This window comes from Euprymna scolopes, chromosome 7, assembly GCF_053919585.1.
Source record: "Euprymna scolopes isolate OS-2025 chromosome 7, ASM5391958v1, whole genome shotgun sequence".
NCBI lineage: Eukaryota > Metazoa > Mollusca > Cephalopoda > Sepiida > Sepiolidae > Euprymna > Euprymna scolopes.
In genome coordinates this window covers 126,958,325-126,978,879 of record NC_136488.1, presented here as the reverse complement: position 1 = coordinate 126,978,879, position 20,555 = coordinate 126,958,325, and the positions used below count along the sequence as shown (strand labels likewise).

General features: G+C 31.9%; 1 protein-coding gene across 8 annotated transcripts in view; it reads right to left on the bottom strand.

Moving 5' to 3' along the window:
• LOC145279936 (protein EFR3 homolog A-like) overlaps positions 1–20,555 on the bottom strand; it is a 271,461-nt gene that overhangs the window by 82,945 nt on the left and 167,961 nt on the right. For all 8 annotated transcript variants that reach the window (XM_080131520.1, XM_080131519.1, XM_080131515.1 and 5 more), the window contains one exon: positions 1,949–2,080. In XM_080131520.1, coding sequence (XP_079987646.1) covers positions 1,949–2,080 — 132 coding nt within the window. The remainder of the gene's footprint in view (positions 1–1,948; positions 2,081–20,555) is intronic.

The following is a 20,555-nucleotide window of genomic DNA, read 5'->3' as shown; positions in this document are numbered from 1 at the left end:
CAATGAAGAAACAATACTGTAATATGTTTCAGAATATTTTAGATGAGAATTGATTATTCAGACTATTGTTCTTACCTTGGAGGTTATTTTCATATTTCAGGCGATATAACCTCCCACCCCCTTTAGGTACAAGAATACAATTATGGTTTAAGACTTCATCGCTGAAAGAATGAGAGCCAGCTACCACTTTGAATAAAAGAGAGGGTACCATTTGAAATTCCGTACAGATTCTGGAGTTCAACAAGATACACCTAGAGAAAGCCAAAGATTGCTTTGGACAAAACATTATGAAAAAAAAACATCCAAGATAAGGACAATAATCTAAAAAGTACTGTAAGAATTAAATTTAATTTTCAAAATTTTTATTTTAAATAAAAATTTTGAAAGGAAAAAAAAAAAAAAAAAAGTGTAGCTAAAAATTGTTTATTTTAATCGAAATTATAGTGGGGCAGATTGGTGAAACAATCTTTCACATACTATGTATGATTAAGTGAAAGATTCTCATAGAATATTGAGATAACCTGCCCCACCATTATAGGATTTAAAGGCGAAAAGAAAATTTTTCATTCAAAATGAGAACTCTGCAAAATCCAAAATCGGTCCACATTTTGTTGTTGCATTTCTTAATGACTTCCGAGGACTTTAGATAATTTTACAAAATTAACTCCCCCCCCCCCTGGACAGGATTCAATAAATTTAAACAATGTCACGATTTTACATGGAAGCAACAAAAAATACAGCAATATATCTTTATTCTCAGTGACAGTTATGGATGGTTAGAAAGGACATACACATACAGAAATTCAAAGGGTTGATTCTTCTTGGGCCCAAATTGTCAACTAACAATGATACCCTTTTCAGTTGTTATATAAGCATTTGTGACCACCTGAAAATTTTGAAATGGTATAGCCACTGTAGTCACACCCCAAAGGCATTTTATTCAACCATTGTCATTTCACTGGATTGATCAGACTTCAATTACACCTGCGTAACCTTTTGTCAAAAACAGTGTTTAAACCCTCATACACTTAACTTTTCTTTTTGACAATTGATCAAGTTTGTTACTTTTTAAAGCAAGCGCCTGTTAGATTCATAATTTTTTATTCAAATGATCTTTTGGTACATTTGATGATTATTTCATTGTTCTTGCATTTGGCTAGGTGCACACTTTTGTCAAAATAACTTCCCGGTATACACAGCTCAAGTATTAAGATTTCGGGTTCATAATTTTTTTTATTTAATAACTAGCCTGAGTTCCCGGCATTGACTGGGTGTTTGGAGGTGTGTGTTGAGCAAAAAAAAAAAAAAAAAAATGGTACTAGGCAGGCAGGTTCAAACCCATACTGCGAAGGAGGAAAACAATGTGAAAAAAAAAAAAAAAAACATGACACCTTTGCTGTTACGTCCATCACCAAACCAGAAGTGGTGAAGATTTAAATTAATGATAGTCAATCGAAAAGAGGGGATGACTTTCGAAAATATCGTGGAAAAAGCGCCCCTCCTTGTAGAAAAGTGCCCAGTTGAGGGTGAAGAAATTAATGTTTTCAGCCAATTTTTCAATATTTGCCATCCAAAGGTTTGAGCTTCAAAACGATACAGATCTTGTGAAAATCCATTGCCTGTCGAAAGTTTTAGGCAGACATACATACATTTAAACAGACAGGTGAGATTTATATTATAGATTATTTTATTGTTTCTTGTAGGTGCGTGCTTGTGTCAAAATGATTTCTCGATACACACAACTTAGATATCCAACACTATCATTACCATACCCAATTAATATAATTCAGAATTTATTCAAAAATAAATTATTTTTCGTAATGCATCAGCAAACCTAATGTTCCATGAAATATTTCAAATCACTTTCCGAAATACACCCTGCTTAAAAATATTCTATATACAAATAAAAATACAACCGTTTACCTAATTAGAAAAACATTAGACTTACACAAGAACTGGTTTCAGCACCGATTTAATACTGCCAAATGACGCACGGCAAACAAGATCTCGGAAAGTGGTTTCAGCTACAGAGAAAGGATGATCTTCTTCCTTTGGACTTTCGGGTTCCAATGAATCGGAACTAAAAGAGAAAAAAGTGAGATTGAAAGCAAATTGAAATACAATTAAAACTAATAGAAAATAAAAAAATCCATATAAGTTCTTTACACACATATATATATATATATATACTTTTTATTTGTTTTTACATAAACATTTACATATTACTACATAATCATGAGCATGTTTCAGTAAACTAATTATAAATAACAAGACTGTCAGACGATGTTGCTTTTCCAAAAGTTCAGTCTTTAATTGATGAAGTTTCTAGTTATTTATAACTAGTTGACTAAAACATACTCATGATCGTGTAGCAATACCTAAATGTTTATGTAAAAAACAAAAAGTTTATCTTGTTCCACTTTGTATTGAGCACTCATGAACCTCAATTCTTAATATTTCGAACTTAGAATAATAATAATTATATATATATATATATATATATATATATATATATAAAGTGCAAAATCTCAAATCTAGTTTACTTTTTTCCATCTGAAAAAGAATGAACTTTTTAGTTTCCAAAATATGTGCAAAGTATTTTGATTCACAAAGTTGTTTCTAGAACAGAATACCTATCCAGTTCATCACGTTTATGTATTTGTATGACAATAATCTACTCCTATACTAATTAACAGATCATTATAAATTTTGAAAAACAACTGCTAGGCCTAAAAAGTTCAAATATGCACTACATTTAGTTTTATGGACAGGAATTAATGTTAGATATTGGCAGGCAACCCCGGGAAGAGAAACATTCAATGGGTTGCACGCATGCAAATGGATTCCATATAAGAATACGGGACTTTGTCTAATGGAATACATGATTTGACCCAGAAATATGTGAGAGGATATCAGTCTAAGGATTAAAACAATAGACAATAAAAATATTAAACATTCTAATAGGAAAAGAATGTTTATATAAATAAATCGTCACACAGAGAAACTGGTCAGTCGGTCAGAGAGAAGCAAGGCTATCACAGTTCACTGCTCAACATGAGACCCAATCATGCACCCATCTCACCTGCCTTCATAAATATAAAAACACCAGTAACAATTTATAATCAAAAGCTGATTTGTGTGAAATAAAAACAATATATTTTTTTTTATAGATCAACTGTGTTGTGGTTTTACTCGCTGTCAGTGTGTATATATCTTGTACCAGCAACAAAAATAGATGTTCACAATTATATAGACTGGACAAACACATTTTGGACAACCGGCCACAGTGAATACATAACATTAAAGAGATACTTCTGATTTTTGCAAAATTTTAATGGGTATTAAACATCAACTAATAAAGATTCTCTAAATTTCAGTTTCAGAGTATTTCAAACAAGTTTCAGGGATATATATTATTTAATTGGAATTTATTATTGAGATGAGTTTTATTTATTAATTTATTTTATTGTGGACAATTATCCTCATCTTTTTAATTGTTGTCTCACAAAGTTTCGGCCAACGATTCCTCTGGCCTTCGTCAGGTGGTAATCGCAACAGGATAGGAACTCCAAATCTCCTAACTGCATTCTCAGCAATTACGACAACAGCTGTGGATGGCAGTAATTGCTGCAAATGCAGTTAGGAGATTCAGGGTTCCTATCCCACGGTTACCACCTGACGAAGGCCAGAGGAATAGTGAGCCGAAATGTTGTGAAACAACAACTAAGAAAGATGAGGATAATAGTCTGCAATAAATAAATTAATATTTCAGGAAGCATAATATGGGCACAACTTCCAATTTTTAATTTAAATATATCAGATTTGCATTGAATTTGATCCATTAATCTTTATAAAGAGACATAAAAGTGGTACAAAACTATTGCTTGAGGGGGGGGGGATTGATTTTATCCATTCTGGGATTTATAGTGTATGCATGTGTTTAACTGATCATTATCTGAGGTTTTATGCACACGAATCATCAGACAACCTAAAATCATGTTCGAATGGACGCTTACTTGACTTCCACTTGTCTCATCCTTTTTCAGCAAAAATTTATTGCCGCACATTGGCGATCCAAGAGTTGAATTATTTTATCATTCTTTGCCTCTTTTTTTTATTTATTTATTTTTTTTTTTTAATATAAACATAATTACACTCTTGGAACATCGCAAATGTATGACAGCCAATTTCTGTTGAATGTTTATTTGCAGACTCATGTAACCAAAGCATTCACAGTAACACGATCACTTGCACATAAAACTATTGGTAATGATCACTTACAAGAAAGTTTACTCAAATGCCTTGAGTGTATCAGTGTAAATACAACAAATTGGGCCAGTTTAAAAAGTTGATGCTCACAAATGTGTGTGTGTAGGATAATTGCTTAAATTAATGAGTAAATAATCATGAATTTTCAAATGTATACGTTAGGTAACACGATGAATAACACGGGCACATTTTTTTTTTTGTCAATTTTACCATTTAGGAGAGAAACAAAGGTTTTTTTTTTTGGTTTTTTTTTAAATAACACTGATCCTTATAAATTAAAATATATATTTTTGGCAGCCCAATGAGTAACTGATACATTATTTTTTTAGTAAACAAATGAATTAGATACAAATTTTATAGAGAATTGCTCTACATCAAATTTTGAGTTATAGAACCCCGGGATATGGTGATCCAAGGATATGGTTTTTTTTTTGGTTTTTTTTTCAGGTTACAATATGTAATACAATGTTTTTCCAGTATTTGCCTCACCTTACGGTGTTATTTATAATATTATTTAATTATATACATGTGTATAATATACTGTACTGTATTTTTAATACCATATTCCAGGGTTCTACTGTATATTAAATAATATATTTTTAAAAGGCTATGTCAATATATGTGCTCGGTAAAATCCTAAACTATTGAACTTATTATGAATTATGGAATATATATTCTAGGAAACAGGGTGTGTAAAGTGGACACATTATTATTTTTAAATTTACCATTTAGGGAGCTGTCACCGAAACCATACCATAAAACAACAAAAGAAAAAAAAAAAACATTAAAATGCTAAACTACTATTATACCGATTAAAAAGATTTACCCAAAGCTCACTACCTCTTATGTTAAATCTCGAGTCTGTAGTAGACTGAAAATTAACAGTTTTGTAAGAATAGATACACAGACAATTTCACTTTTATAGATATTCATCTTGGGAGGAGTATTGCTATAGCAAATAATATAACAAAAAATATAAAATACATTTCAGAATAGAATATGCGAAAACACACATCAACAGACATCTGAGATGATTGAAAGTTAAAAGCCTTTAATGTGTGTTCAGCGTTTTATAGACATTGAACTAAAATTAGGCAAGCAGAAGAAGCAAGAAAACCCGGGAAATAACAGAACATAATTAAATCCAAGCCTTAAATACATGGAACAGAAAAGGATAAAAAGCATATAAGCGAATATGTGTGAATATTTGAGAGATAGCATGTTGAAGTAGGATTGCAGTCTTAAGAATGTTACCATGATTCTGACAAGCAGTTACACATGCATTGAACATACCATTGAAACAAAAGAATTCCTATTTTTATGACTGTTTAAAACGCTACTCGCTTTACGAACTGCCACTTTATTTTTCCTAATCGGAAGCTCCAGATAATGACAGGCAAAGTTTGTATCTTAAAATATCTACATATCAAAACGAAAATTTATGTTTGCATGTCAAAGACCAGAAACAGGTTTGAATGAACTGGCTGAAATACAAAACCCATGAACGCTGGATAAGATTAGATTTTTTGTTTTATAGAACTAATGGATCACTACTTATTAAAGTCAAAAGCTGCTCAAGGGTATGGGTTGAAGTGACAGACAAATTGTCAGTGAAAATGACAAAGATTATCATAAGAGGATGAAAACTGATAAGTATTTGTTTACATTGGACTTAAGACTACCATGGAAATGGAGAAACAGTTCTGTGATATGCTGCACAGATGGGAATTTTTTTGGAAATTGACTAATTTACTAATGTTTAATTTTTAATTTCATTGCAATTAATAAAATTATGTTATGTCTTAAATGTGGTTGTGTACGTTTCTTTGCTCTACATCATTTGTATATTGTTTTATAATTTATATTTAATTTCTTATTTATTGAAATCAAAAAGGCAATAAACTGCTAAGATAAATTTAAATCCACAATACATTAAAGAAATTAGCCATTCTAATCTTTTAAATAAATAAAATAAAATTTGAATAAAATAAAAGATGCACATCAGGTGTGCTTGAAAGCCAAATTACACAATATTACAAAAATAAACAAATACAGTATGGCAAGAAGGAAGAAGAAAAAACAGATGTACCAAATACTGAGGATGGGGTTTGACTCTGAAATATACTTAAATTATAAATTTTAAACAAGTAAAAGATTTGTTTATTTATCTAACATTGTGTTGTAATTTGGCTTTCAAGCACACCTGATGCGCATCTTATTTTATTCAGATTAAATCAATGCTTCTAGAACAGAACTCGCAGCTCTGATGTAAATAAAATTACATTTTAAAGGAATTTAAAAATCCTTTACAAATCCTCAAGTCTTCAAAGATTGATTTGAAATTTTGGCGATTAAAACAAAATTAGTTATAGTTTTTAATGGTTCAATTAATAATTTAATGGGCAAATACTATGATTTAATTTTTAATAATTTGATTAAACAAAAAGATAAATGATAGTTATATTTAAAAATAAAAATATAAACTCCTGCACAAGACCTAGTAAATACAGTTAGCTTTTAGTGTCAAGAATGTTGCAACACATTTAGTGACAGCTTTAATGTTGAAGTAAGTATACCAAAGTTCTCTAGAGAGTCTGTTGCTTTCCATTTGTGTCTTAGAAGCATTGCGCAGTAAGGTTTGTACAGGTTATCTGAAAAACATGCTAAACATTGCGCTTATTCTACTTTTTTTTTCTTTTTTTTTTTATAAACATTAATACTTGCTTGTGAAACAATGGAAAGTCTACTTGCTAAGTTAAAAACTTGGAGGAATACTATGAAAAGTAAAGGTTTGAGAGTGAATGTTACTAAAACCAAAGTAATAAGCAACTGTAGTGTTGGAAACCCCACTCCACTCCGAAAGAAAGTTTCTGTTCAGTTTGTGGAAAGGAAGTCAGGTGCAACTCAATTTTTTTTTTTTTTTTTTTTGTACTAGGTACACAAAACCTGCAATGGAATGGTTGAGAAATGATAACCAGTTTACGCACAAGGAGTTTAAGACAATGGAAACGGATAACTATCGACTAAAAGAAGTGTGCATCAGGCATGTGTATGCAGTATGATAAGCATAATCAGTGAGGCTTGAATACTTGCTTTGCATGAAGAAAATTTATGAGAATATGATGAGTTTTAGTGATATAATAATACTAATGATAAATAATAGTTCTAATAATAAGTAGTGCTATGTTCTAACTAAGAAATAAAAATATATAAATTAAATAAAAATCACTAAAATATAAAGTGAATAAAGAGAAACTATCTTTACAATAATAGATTGATTAATACAAAGATTAAGAGTTAAGACATTCAGTTTCAAATCCATAGCTTTAATGTTCAAACTTGACAGACTTGCATGTTAGTTCAATTATGTAATACACCAGTTGTAATTTCTCGGTATCCTTTCATTTTTGTTTTACTTATAGCCTTCATCCCGTTTGACTTATTTGAATTGCTTTTAATAAAATATTTACAATATTTTTTTTTTTTTTTAACTAGTTTAATTGCGTGTAAGAAATTGTCTTCTTTAAAAAAAACAAAAAACTCTAAAATTGAAATTTATTACAGTACATTTTAGTCATTTATTTATTTATTAATTATATAAAACTGTCTAAAAGTATAACTTATATTGAGAAAAAGGTGGAGGGGGTGTCTAGAAATATATATCTAGAAAAATACCTCCTACTTAACATTTTGTTTTAGTAAAATAATTTTTTTTCCTGAAAGAAACCAAAGCAAATTACATCTTTAGTAAAAAAGAACACGCAAAGGAAAAAAGAATAGCGAGTCAAAATCACACAGCGATTTGACAAATGTAATGCAATAGCAGTTTAATTTTGAGAATTTGATGGACTTAATATATTGAACGGGGGGGGGGGTAAATATGATATTTTAATTTGTCTGCATTTTTTTTATATATTATTATAGAGTCGTGATTTCAAAAGTAAAAACAAAAGTATTTGGGTGTCATCAGCTAGAATCAAAAGCAAACCTGTAGCATTCAAAGCTGGTGACGTTACCACTGTACCAACGTGACATGCATATTAACTGATTAAAAATGAACTAAGATGAATGTACAAAATGTGTAAAAATCTTTTTTTTTCTTTTCTTATTTTTAATTTTTTACCCTTTAAAAACTATTTTAACTAGCTAAACGTCCATAAAAAAATTCAATCATTTGAGGCCCCTAGTGCTGCTCTGCAGCTTTTAGTTTTGGAAGAGAGAGAGTCTGAAAACATGGACACAGACAGATAGACATAGTGAGTTCTATAAATGAGATTACACAGCACTCCTGAGGTTAGAATAAAACTGGAGTACAAAACAAAAATCTTATGAAAATAAGGAACACCTCATCTTGCTAAGAATAGATGCCTTTTTTTTTTTTTCTTTAACAGGTAGGGGGATATAGAATGAAACTAGAAAACCTTTTGTCTCTGAACATGGAGAAAGTTGTTTTAGTTGTTTTTTTTTAACACAAAAGCTGAAACTGACAATGAGAATCAATGTAATTCATCTGCTGCTTTCAGCTACAAAGACTAGGGAAATATTTCTAGAATTATGGCATTCCTAGAAGGAAGATTCAAAACCAAGAATGCATGAAAGAATGTTCCTCTGTGTGAGACGTGAAAGAGGGAAATTCTTTGAAGTATTGTTACAACTTTGTAGCGATCTTTAAGGCAATGACCATTTCACTTCAAACGGAAACGTTTCTCTGCATAATTACATTTGTTATAACACATTCATATAATACACTAAAGTGCCCTTTCTGTCAAAAATAAGAGAGTTTTTTAAAAACAAATCAAGAAGTGGGGGGAGGGGGGGAGATCTTTTTTATCACAATAAATGCATTCAAACAATGAACTATTTGCATCATCAATTTCTTCTAAGATATCTTGTGAAGTTATCAATGTTCTGCACCCGCACCCTCAACTCAGTGTCAGGAATTAAAGAAGAATATTAAAAAATATTTAGAAAAGGATAAACAAGTTTGTCGGCAGAACAATGGAGAGGAAGTTGTTCACCAAGATACACAAAGAAAACTTAACAGGATTGTTAGGGTGTGGCGGGCGAAAGACTGGACATACAAGGGTCGTTCTAAAAATAAAACTTTTTTAACTCAAAAAGTTGAAGAGCTATAAATACAGGATTGATACTATTAAAACAAGCAACCGTTTGTGTTTCAGAATTTATTTTTCTACATAGTTACAGCCATTCTCATTTTACCAGGAATTCAATGACACACCCATTTCTTAAATACGTCCATGAAAGCAGTTGCTTTCCTAGAGTCTCACATCATCAATATCTGCAACAGAGATGAAACTTTCAGGTCATGAATGTATAAGTTCATTGATGATAATGCAATTTGCAATCTTCTCTGATCCATTTGGGTGGAATAAAAAAATAAGACACTACTTTGGAACGCCCGTTTTATTTAATTAAAGTTAATTTACAGACAGTTGTTTAAAGTGTGACCGAGTTTTGCAACAGTTTACAGACAGTCTTGTGTTTGTGATGGTTAACGAGCTGGACACAGTGGAAGGTAGGTCGCAACTTGAGCCAGATCAAAAGAGCTTTAGCAGATCAAAATGTGCTGATGGCAACTAAGGAACACAATCTCAACAGTAGACATAGATGTGGACCTTTGCGTTTAGAAGGTCAATGGTGTCACACACACAGAGTACAACTGATATCTGTAGAAGGTGTTAGAGTTTGTGTTTTTTTTTTTATTTTTATACTTGTGAATCCATGTGCCAATGACACGGCCAGAAAAGAAGACGAAAGGGGAAAACCATGGAAATAAAATTTGGGTCGACATTTGTTGATATGAGGGGTCTTCAATAAGTTTTCAATTTAAAAAAAAAAAAAAAGTCTGGAAACTTATTGAATGCACCTCGTATCATAGTTTTGTTAAATTTATTTTAGGATGTGATTAAAGAGAAAATGAAAATGTACTATCCTGTACAGGAATTGAACTGACAGACTTCAGATTATGAAACTTAATACGTAGTCCATATGCCTATTCACTTTGTGTAATTGCTCATTACATAATATTCAAGTGATTGTAAGCAGATATTTCATCACTATGGTTTTATAACAATTAAAATTGCAAAGATAAAAATATTATCTTTAGAACCTATCAATATACTAGAAAGTTCAATATACTAGAATACAGCAATTCAAAAATAAGAAAAATTGATAAAATAAAGATTGAATAAACTACAATAATAGTTCATCAAAAATTTAAACAAGGAATTATGATAAAGAAAAATCCTTAAAACCATGGATTTTTAGATAGTTTCTTTTCATCAGAGGATTAACATTACTATAAAAAAAAAGAAAAAAAAAGCATGTACTACTGATTAGCAGAAATTGGAAAATACATAAAACTAGCAGGACCGTGTACTAGTGTTGCCCGGTGTAAATATGACAAAGCTAGAACAGATTCAGTAAAAGAACCCTCTCCCCTCACCCAGTTAACAAATGAAATTATAATTATCTAGTGCATTATCATATGCAAGTCACGTAAATTTATCAACTTTGGATAAACAGTGAAAAAAAAAAAATGTTAGAAAAAAATGGCAACAATGGCTATTGGCAGCCATTGTCAACCCTGAAAAATCATGGCCTCTGGCAGCCGTGGCCAAATTAAAATCATTAAAAGCTTTCATTGTTGGCATTGTCTTGTAATAATAACAGCTATCAGAAGCCACTGTTGGCACTATTGGTTACTGGTGATCCGTGTTAGTTTAGGGTGGTTTGTTGCGGGCACTGGCTGCCTTTACAACTGCCGGTTCCTGGATTGTCTAAATGTCTGCACTCAAATTGTTTTTATATTCATAAATTTAAAAAATATAACTTATTTCCCATGCTGATTTTTATTCCAAGTGATGATTTAAAATTATTTTTTTTATTAGCAGTCGTCTGAACTGAACTCACCCTGGGAAGGTTGAACCAGCTTCCTCCGAAAGAGGATACAGTCGTCTGGGCCAGAATAAATAATTTTTTAAATAAATTGTAGCAAAGTATGTTGCATTCCCAATAGCATGGTATAAAAATAACTGAAAATTTGCTAGGTCAGAAGATTTATTTGTTGGCTTGAATGCCATTTGAGTCGGACTTGGAAAACAAGATAACTTTACACAAAACACACACACATATCAAGGCAGGTTTGATAATACAACAGTTTTTTTCTTTTGTTGATTCTTGATCTACCAAGAAATTTTTCTTATTTCATTTGTGTATTAGGTTGCAGACTGATTATTTTGTCAGCTATCTAATGCACAACTTACCAATTGAAACTAGAAAAAATGCTCGGCAGATCAAGAAAATCAAAAGAAAACAAAAAAACGTAAACAAGTTCTTGATGAGCCGTTCCATATAAGTTAAATTTACCAAATTTTTCATTACTAATGATTACTATATTTTCCAATTTCTACTGTACACTCTTTAACCCTTATCCTTGAGTGGTCTCTTGGCCTTGTTAATATGGTGATACCTGTGTAAAAAAAAAAAAAAAACTACATTTTATTCTATCAAATGTGCCTTGATAACAACTTGCTCCCAAAATATATTAGTGGCCTGGCAAGGGGAGACAACCAAAGCAGCAAAACCGAAGCTGCCTGCCAGGACACTATTCAAAGCCAAGTACGTCCAAGGATGGAATACTGTTGCCATATCTGGGCAGGAGCTGCTAAAAACAGCCTATCCTGCCTTGACAGAGTACAAAATAGACTTCGTGGCTTAGTGGGGGATGCCCTTTTCTCTACCCTGCAACCTCTCTCCCACAGAAGAGACGTTGCGAGCCTATCCTTGTTTTATCGTTATTTCCATGGCAGGTGCTCGTCTAAACTCCAATCTCTGGTCCCCCCTCGCCAATCTTTCACAAAAAACACCCGTCCAGCTGAATCCACTGTCAAAAATTTCCCCCACTATATCTGTGCCTAAATCAAAACGTGGATTCCATGAACAAAGCTTCTTTCTTAGAACTGCACGCCTGTGGAACTCTGTTCCGTCTGCCTGCTTCCCACCGGACTACAACTTGGATGTCTTCAAGTCCAATGTTAAAAAATTCCTAATGAACCGCCCCCTTAAGTAAGCACTTCATCAAATCTCCACACTAACGTAATGTACTTGCAATAACCCTTATCCCTGAGTGGCTTCCAGGCTTTGATAAGTGGTGATCACTGTGTAAAAAAAAAAAAAAAAAAAAAAAAAAAAAAAAAAAAATGTAGAAAAATTTTGGCATACTTTTTTGGTTCGAAAATATAGGTTCTTTTTTTACCAATAGTCATAAAATTTTAACTATACATTAGTATTATAATCTTCAAAAAACCTGCAGATTTTCATGTAGTTTTCTCCCATAGAACCAAAGATATGAGCATTTCAATATGGCTACGAGTATAGATATAACCATATACCACCCTTTTTTTTTGGGGGGGGGGGGGGCAATTTTATAAGTTCGAAATCTCGGCGACTATTGATCAGAATTTAACAAATGAAGGCTCATTGGAAAGCTAATGACCTGAATTGTGTAGTGGGCTATGTGACATTTACTCTTAAGGTCGCACATTGTTTCAAAAAGTGGGGGATCATTTTTCTATATTAATTAAACATAAAATGAGCATCCACTCCATCGCCACTTTATTTTGGGGGGAGGGGGTCTGTTTTTCTTTAGGGGTGGTATTTGTGGCCTGGTAAACTAAAACAAAACCTACCTTAAAAACTTGTTTCCATGAGGTTTTCAGGTATGCTGAAAACGAATATTGCATTTAAATTTTTCACAAATAAGTATTTTTCCGAGTATTAAGCAAAAATATGTGTGCTTGTGCATACAACAATGGCCACCACTTATAACAAAAAATTACATTGCTTAATACCCGGAAAAAGCAACGCAATTGTGGAAAATTTAAATGTCATATTCGTTTTCAGCACACACAAAAACCTATAGAAAACAAGTTTTTTTTTTAATAGGTTTTGTAGTGGTCTACAAGGCCACAATTACCAAATAAACACCAATCTTAAAAAAATTTTTTTAAAAATTAAATAAAATAAAAAATAAGACACCCCCTCCCCTCCAAAAAAGGTGGCTATAAAGTAAGTGCTCATTTTATGTTCAATTAGTATAGAAACGTGATCACCCACTTTAAAACTAATTTCCTGAAAACCTCTGGCCTTGAGGAGGGGAGACTAAAACTAGCTGCTATGGTTTCAAATGATCTGAAATAACAGCAAAGGGAAACTTGATTCCAAATATTTCTCCCTTCTTTGGTTTTCATACATAAAGTAAATTTCAGTGTATAAGGATTATTTGATATTGGAGATATAACATATAAAAAATATTTGGAATCAAGTCTCCCCTTGCTGTTATTTCAGATCATTTGAAACCATAGTAGCAAGTTTTAGTCTCCCTTCACCCAAAGCCAGAGGTTTTGAGGAAATATATACATAGATGTGTGCACACTAAGATTGGATGAAAATATCCAACAGTTTATCAATATATTCATATGATAGTGTGTGTGTTCTTTTGTGTGTCACGCTTATATCCGGGTAATTTAATTTTTATGTTCTATTTCTTGTCATAAATAATTTTACCAAGAATTATTCATAAGTTTTGGTTTCAGTTTCGACTATAGCTGATGGCACTGAAATCATCTATTTTTTTTATAAATAATTTTAGCAAGAATTCTTCATAAGTTTGGGTTTCGGTTATGACTGAAGGAACTCAAGTTTATATATAAAGTTTTTATTTCGGTTTTGATTCAATTATTTGATTCAATTTGATTATTTTTGAAATCGCAACTTTATAATATATAAAAATCGATAGTACATTAACTTTATAATAATATATACAAAATCTTCAAGAATTAAAATATCATATTTAAGCGAACTTTACCACCGGGCTTTGCCAGGCATTCACGCTAACCTAGATAAATACTTTTGCAGTTTTAACAAAAAAGCTACAATAATATCAGAGCGTCTCCATTTACACTGAACATCTACAGAATGCAATATCAATATATTATATATGAATGAGTCCACTGTGGAATTTCCACATGTCCCGCTAGTAAATATTATTAAAAGAAAATATTCCAATAATTTTCTTCAACTGTTCATATAACATGTTTTTGCAATATTATTATGGAAATAAAGCACTAATTTTTAATGCTTCAGAATTTTAAAAAAAAAATCATCTTTAACAAAAAAATTTGAGTTTACTTGAATGTCAGCAGAAAAAAAACAAAGTAAACAAAACCTCTAGTTGTTCGTCTTTAGTAACACAGAAGAAAAAAATCTTAAGTTTTCCGCCTTCAGTAAAATAAAAATAAAAAATTTAAATCTTAAAAAAAAAATAATAAATAAATAAAAACTAAAATAAAATTTCAAACTCCTTCTCCAATTTTTCTCTAGGTCAGGTTGCCATTGGCATCAGCATGAAACCAATTCCAATCTCCCTTGGGTGAAACACAGATGATGACATTCTAATTCCATTTGATAACTTGGCTCTTTCTGAAATGGTTGAATTATTCATTTTACACATACTGAACTGAACGGAAAAAAAAAAAAAAAAAAAGAAGCAGTATGTGGTTTTTACTAATGAGTCACCACTTATCAGAGCCAAAAGGCACTCAAGGATGAGAGTTCGACTACTAATGGGTATGCTTGTTATGATTTTTAACTTAAGCAGAATAGTTTGTTCAATACAAAAAGTTACTCGAGCATGACTGATGATGTGGTAATGTGGGGAAGGAGGTGGGTGGCTTACCATCATCTGGCCACCATATATAAGGATGAATGTCTTATTAGTGGAGGTTTAATCAAATTCCTTCTATTTATGCCATATAAGTGTAATTTAGAACTTAGTGGGGAAAATCATGTAAAATGCATATAAGTTAAGAGCACTTCAACCTCTTATGCCGATATATAGTTAAGGAAAATAGATTCTTAATTAATTTTCTTAAAGTATATATATATATATATATATATATATATATATATATATATATATATATATTTTACAAGGTGGTCACCACTTATCAAGGCCCGGAAGCCACTCAGAGATAAGGGTTATTGCATGTACAGTACGTTAGTGTGGAAATTTAATAAAAGTTTCTACTTAAGGGGCCGGTTCATTAGGAATTTGTTTACGTTGGACTTGAAGACATCCAGGTTATAGTCAGGTGAGAAGCAGGCAGACGGAACAGAGTTCCACAGGCGTGCAGTTCTAAGAAAGAAGCTTTGTTCATGGAATCTACGTTTTGATTTAGGCACAGATAAAGAGTGGGGAAAATTTTTGACAGTGGATTCAGCTAGACGGGTGTTTTTTGTAAAAGATTGGCAGCGAGGGACCAGAGATTGGCGCTCAGACGAGCACCTGCCATGGAAATAACGATAAAACGAAGATAGGCTCGCAATATCTCTTCTGTGGGAGAGAGGTTGCAGGGAAGAGAAAAGGGCATCCCCACTAAGCCACGAAGTCTATTTTGTACTCTGTCAAGGCAGGATAGGCTGTTTTTAGCAGCTCCTGCCCAGATATGGTAGCAGTAGTCCATCCATATTTATATGCAAATTGTCTTCATTTTCTTGCACAGAGTGTTCAGCAAACCATCTAAGAGAAAAGTATCCAGATTTTATTGTCAACTGATCTCAAGTGGACAATTTCTACCATCTTGTAATGGTGCAATTAAAATTTTAAATATTAACAGACATCACTGACCAACAGGGCTAATCTAACATAAAATTATCTACCAGATTTTAAAAGTTGGACCTAAATAGCATTTAAGCTATGAAATCAAACATTGATTCTGACTAGCCAATTTTCATTTGCTATTGTTCTCTAGATTTCTTTCTCCAATTAAAAAAAAAAAAAAATCAGCTAAAAAACAGGCTTCGCATGCCTGATATTAATTGTTAATGTGAGTCTTAGTACATATTCTAAAAACGTGACCATCATCTACATTTCCGCTACAATACGTTTGCAAGTTAAATTTAGATAGTCTCTTAATTGTATTTATAATAGACAATATATGACAACACTTTTCATTGTGAGTGTATTATTTTGAGATTTTATGTCTGCCTTTTCCAATTACGATGTCCTATTGAAAAGGAAAGGCTTCAGGATTATCATGTAGGTAGTTCTCCCCACCCACCCTTTTTTTTTTTTTAGATAAGATTTTAAATCTGGAGAGTTGGTTTGGAAACACCATAAGTGACAAATGTGTAATTAAAGGTTATGCCTGAAGACCCCATTTATAACAGATGAGAAAGGTCAAGCTTTTTAAGTAGCAGCTTTTTCACGTGTTAAATTTGTAAGACTTTGAACAAACATTATGCACATCCCGATTCGAAAGCACAAAATGCCAACAAATACATTTCAACTTCCTGATATAGCAAATAAAAACAAAAATAATCAAGAAACATTGATACTGACAATGACCAATGAGAGGACATTACAACAAAATGGTGAAAACTATAAAAATTAAAGTGGTTGGGGAGAATGGCATTATGTTGACCATGATTTTGGATCGGTACATGCGCAACTCTCAGCAGGGTGAACACAGTATTGCAAATTTGGAGATTACACAAGCTTTGCTTATCAATTTGATAGACATTAAAAACGAACTCTATATTGGATTAATTAATGCTTATTTAAATAAGTCTTGTAAGATCCATTTCATTTTACATCAGGTTAATTTAAAAACTGTAATATAAAATTATTAAATTTTAGAGACAATAACTATAAAATTTAGTCATTAAACTATTAACCGAGATGAAGTGTTATTTAAATCGTTACGGGATTTAAACTCATTCTATACACAAAATTTCAGACGCTGTATGTTCCCATTTTGTTCATATTTGTTTTTTTCTCGTAACGGTCCTGAAAATGAATATTTTATTATTAAATAAACTGGATTAAACAGGTTTCATTCGATGCCCCACGGTCTTAAAAACCTAGTATATATACTGTATATCTATTGCTGAAAAATGAAATTTTGCAAAAATATTACATAGGGTAAACTGCATTGAATTAAAAAAAAAAAAAAAAAAAAAAATTAAAAGTTTACATTTAATAAAAAACAGATATAGTATATCACTTGGAATTTTTCGGAACTTGAGGTTAACAGTCTCTGTAATTAAGTAGAAAACCTTAAGGTGAACTAAGATCACTGAAAGCATCAAACTTGCATCCATAAATGAGCAGTTTTAATAGCTAAAATGATGCTCTTTGCATTACTAAATTTCGTTAACTAAATAGAGCATTCTCGAACACTGAACAATTTATCTGTGAAGCCAGGTTCAAATTGTGCTGAGGAGGGAGGGGGAGTTTACATTTATAAAGATATTCTTTTAAGACCTTTGGATTCTAATCAAACACATTCATATCGCTACATTAGATTATTTGTACATGCTCTATATAAAACATATAGACAGGAATGCGAGTGTGTGTGTATATATATATATATATATATATATATATATATATATATATTAGGTTGATGCAAAAATAATCTCGTTTTTTTGACACGAAGTTGAACGGCAAATTATTTTTGCACCAACCTATGTTCTATTTCTCATCTTTTATTATACGAGTTGCTCCTTGTAACTATGTAGAGCTTTTACAACCTTGATGGGGGTTGCTTTGCTTAAAGATTATATCTTTATCAAGAATACATATACATACACACATATATATATATATATATATATATATATATATATATATATATATATATAGAGAGAGAGAGAGAGAGAGAGAGAGAGAGAGTGGTCGTTTCAAAAGTAAGGCCTTCTGTTTTTTGGGTTTTTTTACTCAAAAGCTAAGAGGTTAAAGAGCTACGAAGACGAGAGTGGTTCATTAAAACAAGTGACCTTTTATGCTCTAAAATTTATTTTTCTACCTAGTCGTCATCGTTCTTAACGCACTTTTGCCAACCTCTTGATGCCGTCATAAAGGTCCAGAGCGTGCTTTGTCATCCACATCTGTTGCCATTCTGAGATTGACAAACCCATCTACCAGTGCTGACATTAACAACATCGGTTTCATAAATGTTTAACAGGCGCCAGTGTATGTTGATTGGTTCAGATTTTTTTTTTCTGCATGGAGGAATTCAACAACGCATCTTTGCTTCTGATGCACGTCCACAACAGGGGTTACTTTCTTAGTCTTATACTGTTAATCTCTGTAGCAGAGATGAAACTTTCATGTCATGAATGTTCAAGTTCAGTCATCATAACAATGCAATTTGCATTCCCGTCTGATCCATTTGGATAGAATAAAAAAAAAATAGGAGGTACTACTTTTGGAACGTCTCTCATGCTTTTTTTTTTTTTTAAATTTTAATATTTTCAAGTGATTTTTTAAATTTTAATATAACGTTTCTTTCAAATCAAATATCAGTCATAATCCAAAAATAGCTGCCACTGGCTTTCCAGAAATCACTAAAATTTGCTAAGTTTTTAAGTAAAATAAAAAAAAAATTTTAAATGGCAAATATACAACAAATAACTATTCCAAATGTAATAAAATTTGACGTTTCTGAATGAAAAACAATTATATATAAACATATAATAATAATAATAATTAGTAATAAATAGTGATATTTATAACTAGAAATAAAAATAGGTGTAAGGCTCCTAAAATTCGTACTACAATTGTTCTCGAGTATCCGTGTGCAGTGATTAGAGCACTCGGAAAAATTAATTGTAAAAGTGATATTCAATTCTCAGTGTCAGCGACTGAAAAATACAATTGTAGATTACTTGGAACCTTTATCCAGTCATGACTGACGGAAAAAGAGATTGCTATCCCATAAAGTAAATAAAGGGTCCGTTCAAAATTTTTTTTATTATATTTTAACCCAAAAAAGGCACATTGCCACTTTGATATAGGGGGCTACTATCAGGGACATAAGCTACAGGGGTACTATGTGGGAAGTTGGGCAGCGAGATGTTGGTTCACGTTACACTTGAACTTCTGCATGTCAGTACAGTTGGGGAAGCAGAACCCCAGAAGGGAATTCCAAAGTCTAGCGGTTCTGGGGAATAAACTACTGAAGTAGAAGGCTCTCTTACATCTAGGGATCTCAACTGTGAAGGGGTGGGATTTTGCTGCTTGTCGGGGGTAATTACGTCGAGGGGGTTACAAGTGCTTGCAGTTCATCAGAGCATTCACCGTTAAAGTACTTGTAGAACAGGCAGAGGGATGCTACATTTCGTCGATGGGACAGAGGCTGAAACTTAGTCCCAAGTTCAGAAACATTCTGGAGGTTACATCGACCATAACATTGTGAAAATCACATTCAAGATGAGAATAGTAGTCCGAAGAATCCAAATAATCCAAATACTAATAAAATTTATTTTTCAGAAAACTGATAAACAACAAGACTAAGTAATCAGACTCCAGAAAGCCAGAGGTAACCATTTTTGGATTATCACTAATTATCTAAGTTGAATGAGATCTTTTACTGAAATAGAAATGCGAGCACCCTCGACAAACCCGACAGGCTACTAGATCCCACCCCCACACTGTAGAGGTCCCTAGATGTAAAAAATCTTTTTACTCCAATAGTTTCTTCCCCAGAACCGCAAGACTCTGGAATTCCATTCCAGGTCCCTGCTTCCCCAACAGTACTGACGTGCAGAAATTCAAGTGTAACGTGAACCGACACCTTGCTGCCCAAATCCCTACATAGTACCCCAGTAGTTGTTGCCCCTGATAGTAGCCCCCTACACCAAAGTGGCAATGTGCCTTGTTTGGGGTGAAAATGTAATAAAAAAAAAAAATAAAAAAAACACTCCAAAAACTGAAAAATATCATGCAACTAGGTAAAAAAAAAAAATAGCTTCTAATGTCTTTGGTAATAGTATATTCATGCAATGTTTTATTAACCGCTTTTTCTTGTTAACTATAATGTACCTTTGCCAAAATTTTAAATGTTTAAATATCAGGCGTTTAAGAGGAATAAGAAATTAATCATGAAGAGATTTTCTACATATTTAATGTAAAACTTTGTATGATTAGAAAGCTCTGTCACAAAAGAGCATTATATATATACAAAATATTTTGCATATATTATGTACTGCATCTACTCAGGTTGTTATAAAATCAATCAGAGGTCTTATAAACGTCGATATTTAAATCACAAATACTTTAAAATTTGTAAATTGCAGATTTATAAATAACAGCCAGAACACATGACGGGTTGTACTTTTTTTTTTTTTTTTTAACTAAATTATATACATATATATGTATATTTTCAAACTTAAATTTTTTTTTCCACTATTTTAAATAA